Source organism: Coffea arabica, chromosome 10c (assembly GCF_036785885.1).
Source record: "Coffea arabica cultivar ET-39 chromosome 10c, Coffea Arabica ET-39 HiFi, whole genome shotgun sequence".
NCBI lineage: Eukaryota > Viridiplantae > Streptophyta > Magnoliopsida > Gentianales > Rubiaceae > Coffea > Coffea arabica.
The window spans coordinates 2,205,416-2,220,603 of record NC_092329.1 but is presented as its reverse complement, the minus strand read 5'-3'; the positions used below and the strand labels follow the sequence as shown (position 1 = coordinate 2,220,603).

The 15,188-nt window shown below is 39.0% G+C and overlaps 3 protein-coding genes across 4 annotated transcripts; 2 read left to right on the top strand and 1 right to left on the bottom strand.

Annotated features, from left to right (window-relative positions):
• Positions 1–2,378: 2,378 nt before the first annotated feature.
• LOC113712720 (uncharacterized) lies at positions 2,379–5,734 on the top strand. Of its 2 annotated transcripts, none has more exons than XM_072069274.1 (3): positions 2,379–3,888; positions 3,979–4,313; positions 5,354–5,734. In XM_072069274.1, exons 1-2 carry the CDS (start codon positions 2,639–2,641, stop codon positions 4,286–4,288), a joined length of 1,560 nt encoding a protein of 519 aa, XP_071925375.1. In that variant the 5' UTR covers positions 2,379–2,638; the 3' UTR covers positions 4,289–4,313; positions 5,354–5,734. The 2 variants fall into 2 exon arrangements, with proteins under 2 accessions (XP_071925375.1, XP_027092056.2); XM_027236255.2 differs by having other exon boundaries at positions 2,382–3,888; positions 3,979–4,284.
• Positions 5,735–7,397: 1,663 nt separating this feature from the next.
• Positions 7,398–9,110, top strand: LOC140015650 (F-box protein SKIP23-like). Its single transcript, XM_072068391.1, has one exon. The coding sequence runs from the start codon at positions 7,594–7,596 to the stop codon at positions 8,809–8,811; it is 1,218 nt and encodes a 405-aa protein (XP_071924492.1). The 5' UTR covers positions 7,398–7,593; the 3' UTR covers positions 8,812–9,110.
• A 35-nt stretch (positions 9,111–9,145) lies between these two features.
• LOC140015649 (L-ascorbate oxidase homolog) lies at positions 9,146–15,183 on the bottom strand. Its single transcript, XM_072068390.1, has 8 exons — positions 14,874–15,183; positions 14,525–14,634; positions 12,259–12,529; positions 11,122–11,224; positions 10,532–10,877; positions 10,076–10,441; positions 9,832–9,910; positions 9,146–9,734 (listed from the first exon to the last, which is right to left on the bottom strand). Exons 1-8 carry the CDS (start codon positions 15,021–15,023, stop codon positions 9,522–9,524), a joined length of 1,638 nt encoding a protein of 545 aa, XP_071924491.1. The 5' UTR covers positions 15,024–15,183; the 3' UTR covers positions 9,146–9,521.
• Between the last annotated feature and the right edge of the window lie 5 nt (positions 15,184–15,188).

Here is a 15,188-nt window from a genome sequence, read left to right as displayed (position 1 = left end):
TTTTTCTCTCTTTTGAAGCTCAAGAAAGTCGGCCAAGAGGAAGACAAGAATAAGAGATTTTTGGTTCATTTTTTAGATATTTAACCAATTTGGTCCAAAGTCAAAAACCATGAATAGTTGTCATAAGCCATACCCAATGAAATGGTGACACTTGTCACCTCAATTAATGCAATTCAATCCTTTGGTCACCTCTCACATCAATCACTTCACACTCCTCTACTTATCTCTTAACACCCGATAAATTTACACAGTATCCGGAACTTAACCTAATTGGCCGAATGTTTCCGAACTTTTCGCACTAGTGGGTCCCACATCCAAAATACGCTTTTAATTTTTCAAAAACTAACCGATACTAGAAAAATCATTTTAAAACTATTTTTGCTCATAAACTTTATCTGGGATTTTTTTCTAATCAAGAAAATGTAGAAAATGCGGGTTTTGTTTTAAACACAATAAACCCTAGAAAATTAGAAAATTTCCGGGTTCTCAAACTCTTTTTTTTTCGGGGCGTCACACAAAGACCACCACCAAAGCATTAAACCTTAGTAAGGTGGGAGGTCAAGAATTTAAACCTTACCTCCCATCAATTGTCACATTAAGTGGCTCTGTTTAAACGGGTGCGTAGTATACTCGTCTGCTCCGATGGTGGTTTAGTCTTCTCTGATTTACCTTTGGACCTCTTTAGGTTATTCCCCTCCCCTTAATATAGGATAGAATAAGTTATACAACAGTTATTATCTCGAGAAAAAAAAAAAAACTAAGTTGGGCACAGGAAACCACAATCCGCATTATCCATCTGCTTTGTAGGCTCACACATCCGCATTTCCATGGATTTCCACTTTTGGGCTTCATAAATGAAGATGCCTCAGCCCAGCGTAGCAAGCTCCAAACGTATCTGACAATTGGATCATTCGGACATTCTTTAAAGCCCAAAGTAAGCTGCCCAGGACCATGAAACATCCACAGTCCTCCTCCTGTACATTTTTCATGGGCAGGCCCAAGATAATTGCATCATGAGCACACAACTAATATTTTGGCCGTGCTGCAAAGGATTTCTGCCGATGATCTCAGCTGTGTAGTTTCATTTTCATTTCTATATGTTATTTTAAAAACCAGTAAGAAGGAAGGACAAGGTTAAAATTGCAACTTTCAAGTTCCAAGTTGTATTCCCGGGTCCGTGGCATGTCTCATGGGCTGACCATCTAATAGATTTTTCATTTCTGAGAGCTTTCCAAAGAACAAACAAAATAATTTTCTTCTCAGCGGAAGCTGGGCAATCATTGGGTGCAGTTCAGTTTAGGGACTCAAATTTGGTTTTGACTTGAAATCTGCATGCGTACGCGATTTCAGTAACATGCATGACGACTTTCCATGCGAGGTGCGAAAGCACAAAACACTTTCTGCTTCCAAATCTACATCGTATGCAATGCATACGATTGCATAATCTTCTGTGCTGCCTTGGAACAAATTCTGGTTAGTACCCTGGTCGCGTATATGTCCGGGGGATCAAGAGCCTCAACACCTGCAAATGCAATGCGAGAATCCAAATTGAAACTAGCACTCTACTTTAGGACCTTTCCCATTTTTGCCTGATGAATTTGTTTCTCTAAAACTGCAAAACTCTTCTAGCTAGACGACCTCTCTCCTTGTAGCTTGGACCCGTTTCTGAGAAATAATACGTTTTTTGAAGATTTCCAGTACTACGTTTTACAATTGCTTTTTATTTTTTATCCCTTTATCTTTACAGTCACATTTATTTCATTAGACTGCTACAAATTACTAGTTACTACTACAACAAAAATCTTTTACAGTAGTAGAAAATATCGGCCATGTTTGGAATGGCATTTTTTCCCAGAAAAGTTCTACGTTTTCTATAAATATATTTCTAATTATCTTTTTATTTCACGTACATGAAATAGTTACAGTACAAATTTTTTTAATAAAAACTTCAGAAAAAATAGCAATTCAAATGAGACCTACTAAATATATAATCATCCAAACGCAGATGCATACACTAACAAACGCCGAATAACAGTCATAGTGCTGTTAAATAAAACGAGCAATTCGAAAACTCGATTAAGTTCGACTTGATAAAGCTCGAACTTGACTCGTCAATTTTAGCAAACGAGTTGAGTTTGAGTTAGAAATTTAGACAATTAATTAACGAGTCAAAAAAGTTCGAATAATTTGTTATTCGAGTAACTCACTTAGACTCGATAAAAAAGGATATATATGTCATTTTATAAGTTAAAAAAATAGAAACTAAAAATTAAAGATTTTTATTGTGATCAAATCTCAAGCTCATGCGAATTCGACTCCTTTATGATAAACGAGTCGAACTCGAGTTGGAGTCACATGTTTCATTGATGAGCCAAGTTTGATTATACTTCAAGACTGATCTGATTAATCGAGCACCTCGAACCTGGCTTGAACTAAGCACGAGTTGAGCTCGTCAGCCAAATACTCGGCTCAATTAACATTACAGCCCTCTTTAGTTGCAGGTACTCGAGTCACTCCATTCAACTCCCCTGCCTGCCTCCCTGGCAGTAGTCGTAGTAGGGTTTTAGAGTAAGCAACCCGAAGCCTCATCCTTTTCACCTTCCATGGCCATCTACGATACTACTATTGGCTTCTAACCATGGACGACGAAACCCATCCTCCAGCCCAATCGTCGCCCTCACTCCCCACTGCAGAACAACAAGAAGAACCAAACCCCAAAAAGCTCAAAATGTCCACCACTACCTCCGCAACATCCGACGATGAAGATATTGACACCGTCCCTTCCTCAGTTCAAGAGGGCCCTACGCCCCAGAAAAAACCCAGATATAAGCGCCGCAAAGTCGCCGTCTTTTTCGCCTATTGCGGCGTTGGTTATCAGGGGATGCAAAAAAATCCCGGGGCTAAAACCATCGAAGGTGACCTCGAAGAGGCACTGTTTCACGCCGGCGCTGTACCCGAGCAAGACCGGGGCTGTCCGAAGCGGTTCGACTGGGCCAGGTCCGCCCGAACTGATAAGGGAGTCAGCGCAGTGGGGCAAGTTGTTTCGGGCCGGTTTTACGTTGACCCTCCTGGCTTGGTCCAGCGTTTGAATTCGATTCTGCCCCCCCAGATACGGATCTTTGGTTATAAACGTGTGACGGCATCGTTTAATGCCAAAAAGTTTTGTGATAGGCGGCGCTATGTGTATTTGATTCCTGTTTTTGCTCTTGATCCTAGCTGTCATCGTGATAGGGAGAGTGTTTTAGCTAGTTTGGGTTCTGAAAATGAGCTTGTTAAGTGCTTGGAGTGTTCTGAAAGAGGTCGCAAGGTAGAGGGAATAATGGGAAAGCGCAATTTTGATTCTAAGATTGGGTTGGATGTAGATAAACTTGAGTCAGGCATTTCCTCGAATAATCAGGACGCTGGAACGACAGAGGAAAAAATCAAAGATTTTTCATTAGGTGCTAATGTTAGTAACCATGGTGGCCATTTAAGTGATGACACTCCAAAGGAATTAGAGAATGGAGGTTTTGACATTGAGAAAACTGAGGAAGACGAAGTTTTAGTTCAGTATGTGAATCAGGAGGAGGTGAAAGCTATTAAAAAGAGCGACTTTTGCTATGGTGAGGAGGAGAGGGAGAGGTTTAATAGGGTTCTTCAATATTACCAGGGAACGCATAATTTTCATAATTTTACAACTAGGACGAAAGCTGAGGACCCAGCTGCCCGGAGATACATTATCTCTTTTGATGCAAAAGCCACCGTCAATGTTGAAGGCATTGAATTTGTGAAGTGCGAGGTCATAGGACAGAGCTTCATGCTTCATCAGATTCGGAAAATGATCGGTCTTGCAGTTGCCATTATGAGGAATATAGCTCCTGAATCACTGATTGAAACAGCTTTTCGACAGTAAGTAGTTTAATAGTGCCTTTGCAGTCTGTATTTATGTTTAATGTCACGTGCAATGCTTCATGCGGGGAGTATATTTCCTAAATTCAGGGATGTTGACATCAATGTGCCTATGGCTCCTGAGGTTGGACTCTACCTGGATGAGTGCTTCTTCTCATCTTACAATCAGAAGTGGAAGGACAGTCATGAAGAGTTATCCATGCAAACCTATGCAGAGGAGGCAGAGGACTTTAAAATGCAGTACATCTACTCCCATATTGCCTCCACAGAACACAAGGAAGGAGTTGTAGCCCTCTGGTTGCATTCCCTGAATTATCGTAATTACCCTGATCTACGCTTCATTAACAACAACGTTAACAATGATGTGGAAAGTCTTGGGATTGAGGCCAAGGATGGGTGAGTTACCTCATAGCCCTGTGTATCATGTATGTATGCGTACTATGTTTTCGTGTCTCCTTCTCTTGAGCAGTACTTAATATGTGAACTTTCCAATTTATATTGTTGTTTAAGTGCTCGATCTTCCTGTATAAATTCCCCATGTTACTAACATTATGCATGGGTGGATCCGGTGCATTAGATGCATAGTGAATAGCCTAAATTTCAAGCTGTGTACATGAAAGCAGAGTTGCAAGAATTAGCTTATGCATTGTCTGATATTCGAATTTTAGTCAAGGTTTGAACCTTTTCCTAACTAGCTTGGAATTTTCAGCCACTTTAGTTGTTGTGAGCTAAGTATGGACTCAAAGTAGGGCTTCGTTGCCTAATGTGAAGGATTATTTTGTCATTTTTGGGTATTGTTCTGTAAACGGTCTTCAGCATTTAGATAGCTTATTCTGCCAACACTTTTGCTCTGTGAAGTGGAAGACCATTGCAATATTTAGTTATCTTTTCTCATCTTTCCATTAGTCGAATTGGATTAGCCAATAGGGATATTGTGATTACAAAAATTGTGCAGTGTGATTTTATTTTTAATTGATGAGACGAGGGAGAATTGGAGAAATCACAGAGTAGTAGTGCAAAAAAAAAAAAAAAAATTTTTTTAATCTTAACTCTTGGTTCAGATATTAGCGGGGTAATTACTCGTCGAATTCACAAGAAACTGAAGTAATTTTGATAGTGAAAAATTTCCGTGTCTGCGCAATTTCAGTTTATAGAAAGATTGGGATGAATGTTGCTGTGGAGGTGGTGGCCCTATAGACAATCCATGGAGGAGTATGCAGAAAATGTTTTACCTGCGTTTTAGTATTGAATAGAGGACTTGACGTTGTGGCTTGTAGGAATTAACCTCCTTTATTAAGCGCACGAGGCTATAATTCAAAAGGTTCATTTCACCATGTCTTTTTTTTTTTTTTCATTTTTGTTTTGTAGAGAGTGGGGAAAGTGGGGGAATTCTAATCATCTGAAGAACATATTAGAATGGTGCATGAATGATCTAAAAACGTTCTGATAATTTGATGTGTTTCAGTGACAAGTGAACGCGTTGAGCGGATGAGCATGGTTGAGGAAAACATGGATTGGTTGCTCTCATCAGGAGGATCGTGCAGGCTTGGCTCAAGTTCATCCTACTTTATTGGAAGGTTTCATATGGAAGCAGGGGTCTTTGATTTTCAGCTCTAACTACGGTGGAAGCGAATCAAGCCCAATGTTCGCGTGGGTTGGAATCATTATTGGGTGGTGCCATGGCGGTCAGAAGTTCGTGAAACATTCAAACCTAATGTTCCATTTTAAAGTATTTGTTAATTATATATATGTGCAATAGATTATTTCAAACTTTTGTGGTGCTATTGTATTTTGACTGTGGAAAGAAATAGAAAACAAGTCTGCAATATATTGATTTCGCATGCAATGTATCGATTGCTGATGCAGCATTGAGTTTCTTGCCCATGGTTGCCTTGTGGGACATTGTTTCGAAATTGATGGTATTTTCTGACCATATTGGAAATTTGGATGTTTGCAATGTTAAACTAAACAACTTCCAAGTGTTTATTTATCTCTCCTCCTGGGAGTAAAACCGGTTAGTCGGGATTAAATAGTTAGTTGGGATTAGAACTCGAGCTTTGGCTCAAGTCAAGCTTGATCAATATAGACCTCGAGTCGGTCAAATCAAACTCAATTTCGAGTTCGAATTTAAAAATATTAAATTCGTTAGTTCGCAAATTCGAGTATATATATAAATATATATATATATTTTTTAATAGTAAAATTATATATATTGTTAATATTTTATTACTTAATAAAAATATTATATTATTTATTTTTTAAAAGCAAAATAATAATTTTTTATTTATTCAATCTCGAGCTCGACTTGAATTTGAGTCGAACTTAATTAAGCTTTAAATTGGTAACTTGTCTATCTTGAATTTGAGTTCGAACTTGATAAAATTAAATCAAGACTCGATTTGATTGGGTCAAAATTCGATTCGACTCGACTCGACTGTACAGTCGAAAGGCCAAATTCGTGTTAAAAAAAACATTGGGATAATTTTAGAAACTTTCCTTGAGATTTCTAATAATTTCACTAGTATCTTCTAAAGTTTATAAAATTATACAAATCTCTCCTGAGATTAAGGTTTGATAACAAAATTAGTCCAATTAGAATATTAAAAAAATACTTTAAAAAGAGAGATGAAACTCTTAGTTTATAAATACCTCTCATGCATGTATTGAAGTTATATTAGTAAAAGAATAAAAATAATTAAAAGTTAGAAATAATTAATACACACATTTCACCACTCAAAAAGTTCACATTTAATAAATTAGACAATACAAATAAGTAACAAAAACTATATTAATGATCACAATATTCAACAAAACAGAATAGTCATCTTTTTTAACATGACATTGCTTTGATTCTTGTAACAGAAAAAATATTCGAATTTTGCCTTTCTTTTTTCATTAGGTATATCAATTGATGTTATTTTGTAAATATAAGTCATTGTTCTTCATTAAAGAAATTTTCAACAGTTATTTTTATTAATGAGTTATTAATAGTTAATTAGTACTCTGATTACTTAATCGTTAGATATTAGTAAAAGAGAATAGAAGGAAAATAAAGGCAAAATTTGAAAAAAAATTTTGTTCAAAATCACAAGAATTATAGCAAACATTATATCTAAAGAGATGACTAATTTGTTTATTAAATCTTATGATCATTAGTGTAGTTTTGTTGTTTATTTTTGTTGTTTAATTTATTAAATATAAACTTTTTAAGTGGTGAAATGTGTATATTTATTATTTTTAATTATTTTATTTTTTTACTAATACAACTTATATACATGAATAAGGGGTATTTATAAAATAAAAGTTTCATCCCTCTTCTTAAAGTACTTTTTTAATGTTACTTTTTCTAATTGGACTAATTTGGTTATCAAAAACTTAACCTTAGGGGAGCTTTGTGCAATTTTACAAACTTTAGGAGGCTAGTGAAATTATTAAAATTCTCAGGGACGGTTTCTGAAATTATCCCAAAAATATAAGATGGGGATTAAAGTTCCAGTTTTGGTAGAGTGATAGTGTGCCAGTACGCCCTGGGGAATCTGTCATTCGTTTCTGAACTTCTCGGGAGGAAGTTGAACGGTGATAGTGCTCCCCAGGGTTTCTGAACTTCTATTAACCACAGTCGACTCTCTGAAATCATCCTCAAATATCCTTTCGTCTTGAGAAAAGAAGAAAAGAGAAAAAAAAAAAAAAAAGAAGAAGCCAAACATGTCTTCCGTCGACTGGTCTTCTCTCCCGCCGGAATTAATCCAGAAAATCTCAATCGATCTCAAAATTTACGCTGATTACATCCGATTTCGGGCAGTCTGCACTACCTGGCGAACCTCCACTCCCACAACCCCAACCCACCTCCCTTGTCAACTCCCCTGGCTAATGCTTCCCCAGAGCCGCTCCTCCAGCCACCGCAGGGCCTTCTTCAATCTCGCCGACAACAAATGCCACGTCCTCGACCTCCCCGAAGCCTCCCACCGTCGCCGCCACTCCGGTTCCTCTCACGGCTGGCTTGTGATGCTTGACGAATACCCTCCTATTTTCCTCGTCAATCCGCTTACCCGAGCCAAAATCGACCTCCCGCCTCTCTCTACATTCCCCTATGTGGTAGGATTTGACGTCTTCAACGTCGGCCGTGAATACGTCCTCCAGTCATCGGACGACGACAGCCATGTAAATTATGTGAGCCGGTTTTACACCTGTGGTTTAAAGGAGATGCGGGATTCTTTTGTTAAAAAAATTGTTCTTTCCAACAGCCCGTCTGGCGGGTCTAAATTTTTAGCTCTGGCAATTATCAATAAAACAGGCGACCTTGCTTACTGGAAAGATGGCCTAAGTTCATGGGGTTTGATTGAGGGGGCTCGTTCTTTTTGCGAGGATGTTATTTATTTCAATGGGTTGTTTTATGCTGCGGATAAAAATGGCAGCATTGCGGTTTGCGATGTCGGTGGGGATTCTCCCAGGGTGGAGTTCATCCGAACCCCAGGACTAAGCGATGGCGATATGCAGTATTTGGTGATTGCAAATGGTGAGTTGTTGTTGGTTACGCGCTACTTAGAGCTTGCATCTGAATTAGGGCAGCTTCAGATTGGTATTGGGACCTATGAAACTCGTGAATTTCGCGTGTTTAAATTGGACTTGAGCGGGAGCAAGTGGGAGAGGGTGATGAGTTTGGGGGACACAATTATGTTGTTTCTAGGGGAGAATTCTTCACTGGCTCTGGTGGCTTCTGATTTTCCGGAATGCAGAGGGAATCGGATTTACTTTACTGATGACTTCAGTGAGTTGGATTATAGTGGTTTCCCTGGGAATCATGATCTGGGAATTTTTAACTTGGAGGATGGAACTATAGAACAATTGCCCTGTTATCCTCGCACTTCGCACTCTCACCTCCGGTGGCCTCCCCCAATCTGGATCACTCCCAATCCCTGCTAGTACCTCATGACCGGTACATTATTTTATACATGTTTTTGATATAATGCATCTAGTACCTATTTTCGTGTCATAAATTCGTTTTCCATGACTGAAGCAGCCTGACCTTTAAGATGGCAAACTAGGTTTGAGTGTGGGGTCCTATGATGAAGAGTGGTGAAAACTTTGTAAAGAAGATGTTGGATTATCCTCAACCTGGCTTGGGATTAATGTGTATGAGATTCAAATAATTAGTAACAGCAACCAAAAATTTGGTTACAAGTATGAATACAAAAGCTATCCCAAGAGTTGATGGTTTCAAACTTAGAGAACAATTACCAGAGCAGCAACAATGGAGTTTGAAAGAAAAAACAGGAGTAAATTTATTATCAATAATCAAAACATAACGGTATATATGGGAGATAAATATATGGAAGGTAAAGGGTTAAAGGAAATACACAATTCTGGGCAGAAATTTAAAGAATGAGACCTCGAGGCAAGGTCTTTTCGAAGCAGCTAAGATGCGTGATCCTAATAAGTGATGCTAATTTGGCACCCAAGAATACGAAAGAACGAGATTAGCAAAATGCTAAATCTTACTTTGTCCTCCTACAAGCTAAGCCAGCAAAATTATGCTCTTAATTTACTAGAGCTAATCGTAACCAAACTTCTCCGCGGCTGCTGGCTACTTCGTGGAACTTTCTTGGAGTAATTCGCTAGTTTAGTATTATAGATTATAATGGCCGGGTATGGTGGCCAGATGCTCTTCCACAAAGAAGTGCATTCTTTGGAATGGGAAATTCATCCCTGAGAGAGGTTGATGATGTATAGACCCTCAAGTAGAATTGTTGTCCAAGGTACTGTCGCGCCCAAAACTCTGTCCTCAGGTGCCACATTCCAACGTTGTCAAGTGCAACATAAATTGCGGTCCATGACTTGGGATATACCTGCAACCCAACACACCAACGAACACATCAATTGACTTTTACATGGAGAGTGCATTATCCCAAGACATACAATCAACAAGTATTTCAATCTTTCTACCTGAGTTGTGCTGCGGAAAACTGCATCTCTAAGATTGTATCCATTTCTACTAGCTGGTGTCCACTGTCCTCCATCCATTCTGCAGTTCAAGGCCACGTTAAGGGGGGAGGAAAGAAAGGGAGAAAGAAAGCTGTAGTAATCTTAATTTCTAAATGTCTAGACCACAAACTGCACAAGCTCAACTCAAGTTACAGGTCCATTGATACTCCAATTCCACTAAGAGCATTTCTCTTTTTAAGCTTACCCGACTACAAAGAAAGCATAACCATCGAGGTGCCAACTTTGTATGATGTCCTCGTTGTTCTCAAATACAATCTCAATGAAGGCTCTGTAGTCAGCCTGCAGAACAGATGTGTCTAGGTAAATTCCTCCGCCTGTAGGAGCACTAGGTATGCTGTTAACACGGTAAACTCCAGGAATGTTGAAGAAATCAGCCAATTTTAGCGGAGTGTCAGCCGGCACAAAAGAGACGCTATTGACAGCATATCTCTGCTTGCCATTGACCCGTCCAGCAGAGCTGGCCAGCCTGATGGTTCTGGTTGTGTTTATCATGCCATAGTGGTATGAACCCTGTGGATTAGGCCTTGGTCCACTTGCTGTGAGATTAGTCCTACAATAGATGAGAGAGATTTAACTGATTAAAAACACATGTTAATGAAACTTTCCAAAAGTTTGAAGGGGTATCAAGCAGTAGCATTACCTAATAGAACGGGCCTGATTTAGTGACCAGTCGACTTGGATGGTGGGTCCACCAGGAATTGGACCTGAGGCGCGGCGGTTTGAGTTGGCGTAGCGAAGAAAACCAGTGGTAGTGATGATGGGACTAGTGAACCGGGTATTTACCACGATGAAGTAGTCCTGGGGAGGCTGGTCTGCTGTAACTAGAACAGACATGGACTGGCCAACATGAACATCAATTGATGAATAGGTATTTTGCAAGGTATGAGTACCCTCCACTTCTACCAGCTTCAAGTTGTGTCCCTGAATGCGGAAGTTGAGGGAATGTTGCAATCCAACGTTTGATATTCTGAGTCTGTAAGTTTTTCCTGTTCCAGTCCATCAGATCACAAGAGTGAGGATTGACAAGAAGTCTTAAACACCAGCACCGACCAAAAATAATTAAATTACAAATCATCATCCATCTCGTTTGCTGCCTTTGGGGAACATTTTTACTTTGTTATTGCCTACACCTTCTAATCTAAATAGGAAATGTTAAGATTGGGACAAAGGAGGCAGGAAGGCGCAAAATAATAAAATGTTCAAACACGGCGTGGTGCAAGTATTTAGTACCTTGTTCAAAAGTGAGGGAGGTGCCATTAGGACCGCGTCCGTTAATAAGTATCCCATCGGGGAAAGGCAGCTTATGGCCCCCGTCAAGAATTCTCTTCAGGACCTACATCGACAAAAAGGAAAAGTGTTTCTAACTCAGAAAATTGAAGGAAATTCTCCAAACCATTTTTCATTTTTATTTTTTTTAAACATGTGCGGATAGTGAATACAAATTAGAAGTCATATTCAATATAATTAATGCATTGCTACTCTCTCTAGTAGACAACCTTTGTCGACTAGTAATGCGGTGGTGGGCCTAGAACGTGGCAAAAACTGGAAAGGCTGCGGCCCCAGTAATAAAGCAGTAAGCTGGTTAGTTCAGTCCAGAGCAAAAGCATTTCGTCTTCACAAATCAGCCACTAGAAATTTATACTTGTGTTTTCAGGAAAAATTAAAAAAAAAAAAAAAAAAATGCCACGATTCATGTCCAGCGAATTTGCGCACGACATATTGAATATGTGGTATCATGGCTCAACCACTATCTGGAAAAAGCATCAACCAACCACTCTTTTAACTTTTTCTTTCCACACACCCTCCACCACCCCAAAAATAAAAAAAGAAAAAAAAAAAGGAGTCATCTGAAAGGAATCCATCAAGTACTCAATCACGAGCCCTTCGCCACTTGGGCCGCGGAAGTCCAAAAGTCATGAAATTTGCCCATTCAAATCTTCCAGTGAGGGGTCCCAACCAATTTTAGGTGGGTAAAGGAGTGGGAATGGCCCCGGACCAAAAGTGCAAATAAAAGCAGAAAATTTAACCAACCATGTGAACCAGGCTTCGATCAATTTCAAACAATTAAATGCTGCCCCGCAATGGTTAAGGTGTACACTGTACTAATACTACGCACACCGGACAAAGTGGACGGGACCATCTCTTCAAGTGCAAACACAGAACACTTTCCACATGCAACCCAAAGACATAGGTATGTTTTTCTATTTTGCTGTTTTCCAACAACCAAATTATGGGTCTGTACTAGTCTTCCCGAAATTGTAAAAAGCGAGATTCCATCTGGCATTATCCAGCATGCATAGATGAAACATCATGATTGTTAATTTCCATTTTTTATTTTTATTCTTTTGCAATAAAAAGAATTCTTACCGTGTGGTTCTTGCTGTACCAATCTCCAATAAGAACAGTGAAATCACCAGCTGGTTCGGCGAAAGGAACAGGGATTACAGATCTGCTGAGAATTCTGAAGCCTCCAAATCCGCCAGCAGCCTTGTGGAATGCGAGGGAAGGGAAGTAATAGAAGCTTCCGATTTGATCTTTCACTTGAAGGATGTATGTGTAGTTTTTGCCCGGAGGAATTGGGCACGTTGTCCCGTAAACTCCATCCACATAGGAGTTTCTCCTATTTTGGATTCCGCTCCTGATGCCAAGTAGATACTAATGTTAACCAAGTACACTACACAGCGTTGTAAGAAAATTTTGAATAAGGATCACGAAAGATCAGGAAGAACTACTTCGATTAACTAATCTGGCTGGTAATAATACTAGATCAGTGAGAATGTGGTTCATTTTTGTTTTTCGGAAGCCAGTTCCCATTTTCTAGGGGCCATCATATTTCAGTAGCAAGAACTAACTGTATTAAAATCGCTAAACCAGCTTATCCAAAATGATTTAGTAGTAGTCCAATATAAACTCGAAAAATAATAATGCTCCGACGCGAATTTCTGCTGTAAAAGGCCAAATTGGCTGTTTAATTGCTGTCTCACTTCTTTTGTGGCTGCTGCATCTTTCTGGCTTTTGTCCATGTTTCAGTGGCTCTGATCATGAGCAAAAAATACAATAAGCGAATCTAAGCTGGCTTGGCTTTCGATTTGACAAAAGCACCTGAAATGAATAGTCCAGTACATTATGCATATTCAGCTTTATGGACCGAGTGTGTTGTTGTAACTTGTAACTGCACCGGCACATCCTCCAAGATGGCCCCGATTTTACTTGCCGTACACTAGGGGCTCAAGAGTTACGACTATAGTTAAAAACTACTCCTTTATTCCCGCATCAATTTTTCCTCAGCCAAAAAAAAAAAAAAAAGATATAGGTCCAGGATTTTCATCAATCTCTCTGCATTTTCTTTTTCTACGTTTCTCTTTATCCTAGAAAAAAAATGTTGAGAGCCAAAGATCTCATCTTTCGTTCTTCTTGTTTTTTCTCCCCATTTTTGGGTTGATGTTTTACGAGTTGATCAATAGAAGTAGGGGCTGCTTAGAATGTAAACGTACACCAGGTCGAAGACTAAGGTTATGTTTGAATTGTATTTTTTTTTAAATTTTTGATAGAAAAATTATTGTAGAAATTTGAAAAATTGCATTCCAAACAAGGCCTAAAATCATCCTATGTGCTATTGAAGCACCCAACAGATTTACTCCAGAGAGCACATCCGACATTAGAAACCATGTGCGTTGTTTCAATCTTCTAGTTTTCCTCCCATTACATGAATGAATCTACTGATTACAATAACTGTCTTTGATCGAAGAAAAATATTTTTACCATTAGATCAATCATACTAGCTTATATGATCAGAAAAAAAGGGCAGCCTCTGACCCCACTGCTGCCCAATTACCAAAAAAAAAAAAAAGAAGAAGCAATTTTGCACAAAACACTACTGGTACTAAACATGTGCAGCTCACTTTTTGAAGTTTAGCCTAAAGAAAGTGCCATGGAATGAATGGATCTATCACCATCTCGTGACTACAAAGATAATGTATGTATGATACCATTTCCTGACTTAGAAACAAAAGCCTTCGGTGAAGTTTTACCGCTTCGCATTTACCACATGGAATATGGTAGTGAAGGAGTAATAAGCAATGAATTTGTCATTAAATTTTGACATCACTTGATGCTGTAATTAATCCTACAAGCAACTGGTATAATCTATATACTGGTATATTAGTATATTCTGGAAGGTCGTGAATCCCAAAAAAAGGGCAGAAAAAAAAAAAGAACTACGACCAGCTTAAGCAAGGATTACGTCTACGTGGGAGCTATCCTACATTCTATCACGGAGAATGGATGGGTTGGTTGCGTACTAACTATTTAGTAACAAATTACCTGTCAGCGAGGCGAACATGCAAAACTCAAAACGCATGCTGATAAAATCTGCTCAAAAACCTCTGGTTACAGCCTAGCTAGATGAAAACGATAAGGAACTGGGGATGAACGTTCCAAATTTCCATCCCAGCATTTATTAGGAGCAGCAAAGTTACAGTGTAATCAATAAGGAGGAATGCATAAAATTTTGTGCATTTGAGGGTTGAGGCCGGTAGCGATTGGGACCGTGGAAAATCTGATGGAGGGAGGAGGAGGAACGGAGTAGTAAAAATCAACAATAACAATAATGATAGTAGATGATTGTTCTTACCAGGAAAGGAGAAAAGGTTCGGTTAAGCTGTTGAATACGTTGATAACGAGATTATTATTGGTGACAGAGTGAATGTCAGGACCAGGGAATTGTCCATTGATCAAGATGCCCTGCAAAATAAAGTTTGCAAACCAAATTAAACAGATCAATAACTTTTTTTTTATCAAAAAAAACCATCTATATATTCTTCCTCCAAGTTAGTTGCTAAATGTAGTAAGAACAGATCAACCAGAAGGGCAATGACTGACCATGGACTGATAATACGATATGTACTCATTTTAGATGGTAAAGCAGTTGACCACCACATCAGATCATATTGATGGTGCCGTAAGTAATAAATTAAGCAAACCTGCTGGGGAACGCCGAGTGGATAGATGGTGCCGTAAGTAACATTCCAGTTAAAGAATAGGTAGGGATCCTCGGCTTTAGCAATGGCGGCAAAAAGCACTGCACAAGTAGCAGTAAACAACACGGCCGCTGATTTTAGCGGCATTTTCATCACTGTCCTGACTACTCTGCAACTTCCACGGTTTTCCTTTCCGATGAGCTTTGAGATTTTATTATTTTTTTTTGAAAAAAAACCGAGAATGGAGTGGAAGGAACTTTAAACTGGAAGAGAGAGAGAGAGCAGTGGAGGGAGGGAACTGAAAAGAAAGGATAGGAG